Genomic DNA, 9795 nt, shown 5'->3' with positions numbered 1-9795 from the left:
CAAATTTTTTAAAATTTATGAAAAGACATTATTACACTAGGCACAGATCAGGTGAAAATTCACAAATATATTCACAAAACATATATCTGACAAGCCTCTGGATCTAAAATATACAAAGAACTTCTCAAACCTCAATCATAAAAAGACAACCCAATTTTTGAAATGAGTAAAAAGTCTAGAACAGGCAGTTCACTAAAGAATACACATGAGGGACTTCCCTGGTTGCCTAGAGGTTAAGACTCTGTGCTCCCAATGCAGGGGGCACGGGTTTGATTCCCACATGCCACGTGGCCAAAAAAAAACAAAAATCTATGTTATAACAATACACATGAGTGTCCAATAAGCACATGGAGAAAAGGCTCAACAGCATTAGTCATCAAGGAAATGCAAATTAAAACAAAGATGAAATACAATTATGCACACACTATAATGGCTGACATTTAAAAACTGGCAACATCAAATTCCGATAAGGATGTGGAGCTGCACGACTCCGGTACAATAACATCAGGAAGGCAAAACGGCCACTTCGGAAATCCGTCTAGCAGTTCCCCATAACGTTAAGCATTCACCTGCCCTAGGACCCAGAAATTCCACTTCTACCTACAGGCGTACCTCAGAGATATTGCAGGTCCAGTTCCAGACCACCACAATAAAGCCCGTATCTCAGTAAAGCAAGTCATACAAATTTTTGGTTTCCCGGCGCAGGTAAGGCAGTGCACTCAGTGGTCCACGGATCTGTCTCTTGCTTCAACAATGTTTGGACAGAACAGACCCAGGGACACCCCCCTCCTCCAACTTCCGACCACCCTCCACCCTTTTTTCCAGTAGTCACCTTCAGAACCAACCTCTACAGCTATCCGCAGCCTCCGGGACCAGCCAACACCATTTTTTGAGCTTAGCTCCTAATTGCCCGTCAACCATGAGTTCCCAGATTCATCAGAACTATTTCACCCAGGTGGAGGCTGCCAACCACTACCTGGTCTATGTGCATCTGCGGGCCTCCCGCACCTACCTCTCTCTGGGCTTCTATTTCGAACGCGACAATGTGGCTCTGGAAGCGTGGGCCACTTTTGTCCGCGAACCGGCCGAGGAGAAGCTGGAGTGCTCTGAGCGTCTCTTGAAGATGCAAACCCAGCGCAGCAGTCGTGCCCTCTTCCAGGACTGCAAAAGCCGTCCCAATATGAGTGGGGCAAAACCCAGGACGCTATGGAAGCCACCATGGTCCTAGAGAAGAACCTGAACCAGGTCCTTTTGGATCTGCATGCCGTGGGTTCTGCCCGCGCAGACCCCCAGCTCCGTGACTTCCGGGAAAGCCACTTCCGGGAGAGCTGCTTCCGGGAGGAGCAGGTGAAACTCATCAAGAAGATGAGTGACCACATGACCGACCTCTGCAGGCTGCCTGGTCCCTAGGCTGGGCTGCGCCAGTATCTCTTCCCAAAGGCTCACCCTCAAGCACAAGCAGGAGCCTCCAGAGCCCGGCAGCCTTTGAGGGGCCCCTCTGGCATCCCCCTGGTGAAGGCTTCCGCCTGAAGTCTTTCTCCGCAGCCACTAGGCAGCTTTTCAACCACCCTGGAGCCCTCTCCCAAGCGGTGGACCAAACGTAAACAATAAAGTTTTTTGCAGTAGCCAAAAAAAAGTTACGTTTATACTATACTGTAGTCTATTAAGTATGCAATAGCACTATGTCTACAAAAACAAGGTACATACCTTAGTTTTAAAATACTTTATTGCTAAAAAATGCTAATCATCTGAGCCCTCAGTGAGTCAATCTTTTTGCAACAGTAACATCAAAGATCACTGATCACAGAGCGCAATAGCAAATATAATAATGAAAAAGCTTAAAATGTTGCAATAATTTCGAAAATGTGACACAGAGACATGAAGTGAGGAGATGCTTTTGGGAAAATGGTGCCAACAGACTTGCTTGCCGCAGGGCTGCCACAGACCTTCTATTTGTAGAAAACCCAGTGCCTGCGAAGCACAATAGAGCTGAGTGCAATAAAATGAAGTCTGCCTGTATTTACTCAAGAGAAATGAAAATGTGCACAATAAGAGCTGAATAAGAATACCCCTATCAGCTTTGTTCGTAATAGCCAAAAACTAGAAATGACCCAAATGTCCTTCAACAGGTGAGGGGATAAAAAATGGAGTTATAATCATACAACAGAAGTTACCCAGCAATAAAGAGGAAGGGATTACTGATACATGCAACGACACAAATGAGCCTCAAAGACATGATGCTGAAAAAAGCCAGCTACAAAAGAATACATCCTGCACAATTTGATTTATATGGAGTTCTAGGACAGGCGAAATTAATCTCTGTTGAAAGAAATCAGTGCAATGTTTTCCTGAGAGCCAGGAGGAAGTGGGTGGGGGAAGGATGGACTGGGAGCAGGTAGAATGTTTTGGGGGTGATGGAAATGTTCTGTGTCTTGACAGAGATGTGGGTTACGTGGCAACATGCATTTGCAAAAACTCATTAAACTGTAATCTTAAGATCTGTGCATTTCACTGCCTATTAATTATATGTCAATTAAACAAATAAGGAGCTAACATTTTTTAAAGAAGAAGATATGGGGGGAAAAGCGTATACAAGAGCGTGAGAAAATATCAGGGTGCAGTTAAGCAGTGATTAATAATGGGGGGGCATCAATGAAAGGTACCAAATCATGGTGAAATATTTGTTTTCTGTAAAAATTTGGTTTTTGCTAATGATTCCTTTTTCAATGTTATCTATGATTGCTTTAAGTAATTTCTCCTCCTTCCCTTTTTTAGGCATGCTTACTTTGAAAAAGATGTTAATTTTCTAGTAAGTTTGCAACACTTTCTTAAACATGTACAGTTGGTCAGTCAAGTCATAAGGCCACAGTCTGTCTTTACCACCTACCAAGTAGGCACAGTCACCCGCCTGAGGCCCAGGTGACCAAGGATAGACAGGAGAGCCCCTGAATGCTGAGCTGGCAGCTGTAATAGGACGCAATAAACACGACTACAGCACAGATCATTCTCTGATTCACCCTGAGTTCTTTAGCTCAACAAATTGGGCCTTTTCTATGCTTTGGGTTCTAGTTTTCCTGAAACCATTTTCAGATGCTTTAAATATGGCAGTGTATCAAGAGGCAATGAAATAAACTTACATCAACTTAATTGGTGGATGGCAAATTTAAGCTAACTGTGGGACACGCATTCAAAAAACAAATAACCAGAATGTTAGTTTGACTGTAGGGAGTGAACCATTTTTCTCAGTGCTGTGAGGGGTGGTCTCATCTCTCCCCCATGTCTCCTCCATGGGCCTGGAAATTATCAAAGCAGGATCACAAAACGAGCAGTTGCTAAGGTGGCTCAAATCAGAGATGAGACCGACCATTTTTGCATAGTAACTCCCAAGAAACTTACCATGGAGAGGCCCATATTCACAAGGGGAGACATTGGCTGGTTTCTAAGATGCTCCATTAGTGGGATTTGACTCTCCACCCCTCACCACTCTCTTATTCAAAGTGAAGCCAGATGATTGAATGTCATTGGTGATTAAAAGTGGTTGGGTCCTAGAGTAACAAGCGTGAGCATTAAAGGGCTTAACCTCTTGTAGCAACTGCAAGAGGTTGACTCCAAGAGTTCACCTTCAACCACCCACAGCTGTTGGGAAGCAAGTTAAATAGAGCCCTTGAGTCACACCTGAATCCTTCCCTCCCCATCAAGCTGAAGCACGTAGACCCCGCACTACCCAAAGTGTGGCCATGAGTCAGGAGCATCAGCGTTACCTGGGAGCTTGTTAGAAATACAGGATCTTGGGCCACACCCCAGACCTACAGAGTCTGCATTACTACAAAATCCCCATGTGATTCATGTGCACACTGAAACTTGAGAAATGCTGCTGGGAGTTCATCTGTTTATATTTAACAAACATATATATAGCATTGATTATGTGCCAGGCACTGTTCTATATGCGTTAGAAATATAAGATTTAATCCTCACAGCAACCTTCTGATTGTCGGTACTATTGTCATCTCCATTTCAAGGAAGAGGAATATGGGGCACAGAGAAGTTAAGCGACTTGCCCAAGGTCACACAGGTAGTAAGTGGCAGAGCTGGGATTTAAACCCTAGAAGCCTAGCTTCGGTGTCCGTGCTCTTAATCATTGCATTGTGTAGTTGAAATGATTCCAAGGAGAAATACAGGATTTTTTTTTTACATTTTTCTGGGATCCATTTGTATCTCTACTTTTGTATTTGTATGTCTATAGTTAATTGTACTGTGATATGATCGTAGACTTTAACACACCAGTTTTTCCACCCTAAAGGGTGCAAGATTGGGGTACACTTATTTTAGGTGCTCTCCCCAAAAGAATATATTTCTCCTATATTCTGTGAAATGGCACTGCTTGCCTAGTTTTCCCATTGAGGGTTAGAGAACTTGGACACATATTCAGCTAAGCTTACTAGTCTTAAATATCCATCTTTCCAAACCTGGAGAGATTCCTTTACTAATAGCATAATGACAGGAAATGACTGAACCCACAATATGGAAATCATTAAAAGAGTTTAGTATCTGATTTATGTTAACAAATATGCATCAGACAAACTACAACTAATAGCCAACATCACTGCTGTACATTTCTAGTACCAATTCCCCCCACCAAAGAATTAGTGGAACCCTCAGGTACATGTAGCTCACGGAAATTAATCTGAAACAATATCAAAATTGTCCATGTCTCACATACAAAGGAATAGACTATAGACCAATTACCTCCTGTAAGATCTGTCTTTTAATCTCAATAAAGGAAATTGCTAAACTTTTTAGTGTGGGATCTGCAAAATGCACACAATATCTTCCTGGATTGAATTGTGATCCTCTGCAGTGGTGGATCTTAAGTGCAGATCTTAAGGTTTTGGCACCTTGAACACAACTCTTAGGCTGTGTGCTACATGAAAACTCTCCCTTATTATATGGGAAAGCTATTCATGCTAGACTTCCTTCCTGCGTTACTTTGTGAAATGTCCCCCGGGGTATTACCACTGTTAGCACTCCAGGTTCCCTTATGTTTGGGCAAAAGGCTCAAAGAGTATTTTTGATTGACTAGATTATTCCCTGAAGAACCCACTTGTTCTTGCCTGAGAACAAAGTTGTGACCACAACCCATGGCCTCACTCCAAGTACACTCTCATCCTCATCATCATTTATATTGATGGCTCCTAAAAGTCTCCGAAAGACGCTTTCTGACAGGCAGCCCGGTGTAAGGCAGTAATTTAAAACTTTGCCCGCATATTAGAATGGCCTGGAGCACTTTTCAAAAATACCAGTGTCTCGACCCCACCCTGAGTTTCTGATTTAACTGGTCAGGGTGAAGCCTGAACTTTGAATTCCCACAACCACGGTCACTGTAAGGATTAAATGGGACACTGAAAATGAGACACCAAACGCAGTGACTGGCACAGGTATCTACTAGAAAATGCCAACTGTCCTCTGCCACCCGTGCCCTCCCAGTTTCTGCCGAGACAAAGGGAATCCCCCAAATATGGTTCTACTTCAGGGGTAGCCGAGCACATTGGAACAACTCATTATGGGAGAAAATGAGAGTGGGGGGCGGTGGCGGGGGGGAGTAGCCAGCCACTGACAGGGGACCGAGACACAGAAAGATTTTTTTTTAAATAAATTTATTTATTTTTGGCTGCATTGGGTCCTTGCTGCAACCGCGGGCTTTCTCTAGCTGCAGTGAGCGGGGGCTACTCTTTGTTGTGGTGTGCAGGCTTCTCATTGCAGTGGCTTCTCTTGTTGCAGAGCACGGGCTCTAGGCACGCGAGCTTCAGTAGTTGTGGCTCACGGGCTCAGTAGTTGTGGCGCATGGGCTTAGTTGCTCCATGGCATGTGGGATCTTCCTGGACCCGTGTCCCCTGCATTGGCAGGCGGATTCTTAACCACTGAGCCACCAGGGAAGCCCCAAAGATTTTGTCGAATGCAGGGCAAGAGGTCAGGAGAATGAAGCAAGAAAAAGTCAGATTTAGTAAAATTTGATCACCTGGAAATTTTTAAAGGGGTCATTGCCAACACTTGTGCGGCTGCATGGAGTACATTTTACTCAGAAAAAATTAGGGGTGGAGGAGGCTCCATTTAGCTTATAATCTATATTTAAATAGAAAGTTCAAAGCTGAAGGTGGGGGTGAGAAAGAGGAGCTAATGGAAGTTAGGGAATCTTCTTGGGAGGAAACAGCTCCTCTCAAGCCTTAGACAATGTCCTGTCCTCTCTATACATCCCTCAGGGAAGAAAAATAGAGAGAGAAACAACTAACACATGACAAGCAACTTCATCACTTTAAATACTTTCGACAATAAAAACTGTTAGGGAAATATTCATGCATTTGTTCAACATGCATTTATTGAGCACCTACTATGTGTCAATCTCTGTGCTAAGAATAGTCTGATTTCATAAATGATGAAGTAAAACTAAGTAACTTGTCTAAGAAGAGGAAATCACAAAACTGGGGCTCAATTTGAGGTCTGACCCCAAATAACATGTAGAGATAATTAGGTCCCCAGCCTTCGCTGGGAAATTTAGATGTGATATCCCTGCTTTGCAGCTCTTAGGTCTGATACTCCCTTCCTGTCCACCAACCCCAGCAAGTTTCCTGCTGTCTTACTTCATATTTTACTTCAAGGATCAGCTAGTACATCCGCTTTTTCTACAGGCCTTTCCTGACTCCACACGAGTTGACTCTCCATTTGTAGACCTCTGGCAGCTTGTGAGTGCCTGTGTCATGGCAAAATTATTCCACATTATGATTAATCACTTGTCTGTCTTCTCCACTGGACCGTGAGATCCTCAAAGACGGGGGTTACTCATGATCCCTATTTCTTTTCATAGGGCCTAGCATAATGCCTGATGAAGAACAGGAAAGGGAGGGAGGGTGGAAGGAAGGAAGGAATTCAGTGAAATCTTTCTGGAAGAGGGGAGCAACTGAGCTGGATATAGATTCGAATCAACGTGGGAGGGACTGAATGTTGGCTTCCACTTGCTGGAGGACTTGTTCAAGGAAAATCACAAGAAAATGAATGTGGTGCTGTGTGGAAAGCACACCGGGACTACTACCCTCCACAGACGCAGGGTTTCAGGCTGAGCGGCGAAGCTAAGAATGTAAGGTCCGAGGATGTCTTGCAGGACTGACAAACACTCAGCCATCAGCCACGGGACGGGTATGAACTGAGCACCTACGATGAGCCAGGGGTTCTGCCCAGCAGAGCGAGAGAGACCAGCACAGGCCCTGCTGTCACAGAGCTCAGGGTCCCACAGGCTAAACCTGTTCTGAGAGAAGAAAAAGGAATCAATCAAGGTCCTCACCCAGGCAGTGATGTAATTTAAGTGGAGCCTGAGGGCAATTTATCTTGTTCAGAGTGAAGCATGATCTGAAGGAGGAAGGGGAGGGGGAGAGAGAGAAGAGGGAGAGAAGATGGGAAGAAAATGATGAGAAGCTCCAAATTAGACTCTTAACACTGTGGGGGGCAAAGTTGGATTCTGTATGGCCCGGTCTCATGTGTTTTGTGTATTCCAGCACCCAGGACAGTACTCCTGGTCATGACAGGTGCTCAAGAAATATTCGTGGAGTGAATGGGATGGGATGGGATGGGGTGGAATTTTACTGAATTGAAGCAAATTAAGGGAGAGCAGTAGAGGAGCCCTTAACTGGGTGTCATGGTCCCTGGTGTCCAGTCCTTCTTGGCTCTGCCACTGACTAGCCAAGTGATCAGGCACTTTGATAGCTTCCCTGTTGTTTGTTGCCTCATCTGTTGGAGGTACGGGGGATTTCAATTTGTACCCTAGTTCTCCATAGAATTTGACTATTTCATATGGTCAAATTAAAGCCTGCAGAGCCAGCTAATTTGGGACAATGCTAAGTTAAATAAATATAAACAAGTCTCTTGACCATGGGACATCTCAGAGCCTTGAACATGCCTGGGTGAACTGGAAGCCCCGAGAGGAAGATAACATATGCTGTGGTTCCCAATTCCTTTGACTACAGAACCCCAACCTTCATTTTTTGTTTTGCATTTTCAATCTTACAGAACCTCTCCAGCCCTAATGGCGTCATCCAATGATGTCATCTAATGATGTCATCCAACTTCACCAAGACAGGGATGGCCATGTGGATTTGGGGATTAGTGAACAGCCAGATTTAGCTGATGCAGTGAGTCTAGGTAGGAGGAGAGGAATCTCTTGTCTGTGGGATGGGGAAAGGGTGGCTGCAGGAGACCTGAAGGTCCAGTGAAGAAGTCCTTGATTTCCATGCGGGCTGAGACTTGGAATCTCACTCAAGAAAAGCAAGCCCTCCTCTGTGTGAGGCATTGATATTCTGGTGTGGTTTTTAATTTCCCGTCCCTGGGATTAGCTATGTCAGGGAGGAATCCTTTGGCCGCCTTCTCAATACATCCCGGAGCTTTTATTTTGTTACCGATTTCCCTACATTGTATGCTTTCTTTGAGAATCATAACCGTGCGAATATTTGACAATTGAATGGTACGAACATCTTGAAATATACAGTTTTCCCCAGAGTTGCATTTCATACTATAATCCGAGTTGATCTCGGTTGCCAGAAACACTCACGCCGTTAATGGATTTGGAGGGAAGATGCTAGTAATGAGATTTTCAAATGCGAATTGTTTTGCTTTCAAATACGGGGTGAAATCCAATGAAATATTGCCTTCGACACGCTGGTGCAGTAAGTCCAGCTGATCAAATGAATGCTCGGTGTGTGCTTCGTGTAGGCCTTCTCTGTTCCAAACAAGGGCTAGAAGGGGATCAGTCTTATTTCTTCCTGGTAAGACGGATCCCTGATCCCCAGAGTTGTCTTCTGTATTTGAGGGCGCACACACTTGGCCTCTTCACATCTACAATCTTGAGAGGTTTATTTATTTCACTCACTCATTCAGTAAAAATTGACGGGGAACCTACTATGTGCCAGGCAGCTTCGTACACTGAGTGGTACAGCAGTGAATAGTATTTTACAATATTTACAGATGTTTCTGTCATCACAGGGCCTACAACCTGGTGAGACACATACACACAATAGACAAGTAAACACAAACCTTTAAATGTCAGGTGGCAGTAACAGCCTTGGAGAAAAATAAGCAAGGTAAGGGTTAGAGTATGATGGGACGGCTCCTGTGTTAGCCAGGGTGCCAGGGGATGCCCTTCCGCGGAGGTGACTACAGAGCAGAGACCCTGGAGAGAAGAGGAAACTGGAGGCCCATGGCTGCTCCAGACTCCAGAACTCTGGAGCGAGAGCGCGGAGCTATGGGTGCAGCTTTGCCTGATTCCAGATTGGACGCTCCTTCCACAGTGTCATCCAGCCTCACTGGGAACCAGACAGAGAATCATCAGGGCAAGGCAAGAAGTTGGAGATGATGCCAGGATGTGAAGGAGGTGATGCCATGATACAAAGAAAGGAAATTCAGGCAGGGCTGGCAGGCAGGGCACAAGGAAGATGTGCAGTTGTGCTGGACCCCATCCATCTGGCCTGCCTCTCCCTGACACCCCACACTCAGCAGGTTAAGGCTGGGCTCCTCGTCCTTGCCCCAGAGCCAGCCCCTCTCCCTGACTTCTCCAGCTCCATGAAAGGTACCCAACATCTGCCTGGTCATCCAGGTGGGGCTGGCTCATCAAGCTCCTGCCACCCCCGTTCCCTCCGTGCTCCTCTTGTCACACCCTCCAGGCCTCCACAAATGACATCTGGGACACCTCCCCCAGCGCTTAACCCTGGAAGTTTAGAGGTTTAATGTCAAAACACTTACTGACCCATTCTGAGA

General features: G+C 45.2%; 1 protein-coding gene across 1 annotated transcript; it reads left to right on the top strand.

The window, feature by feature from the left end:
• Nucleotides 1-919: 919 nt before the first annotated feature.
• Nucleotides 920-1410, top strand: LOC307066804 (ferritin light chain-like; the record flags this gene model as incomplete). Its single annotated transcript, XM_079724045.1, has 2 exons — nt 920-1184; nt 1286-1410. 2 exons carry the CDS (start codon nt 920-922, stop codon nt 1408-1410), a joined length of 390 nt encoding a protein of 129 aa, XP_079580171.1.
• Nucleotides 1411-9795: the final 8385 nt, after the last annotated feature.

This window comes from Hyperoodon ampullatus (assembly GCF_949752795.1).
Source record: "Hyperoodon ampullatus genome assembly, chromosome: 18".
NCBI classification, from domain to species: domain Eukaryota; kingdom Metazoa; phylum Chordata; class Mammalia; order Artiodactyla; family Ziphiidae; genus Hyperoodon; species Hyperoodon ampullatus.
This window is presented reverse-complemented; position numbering and strand designations above follow the sequence as displayed.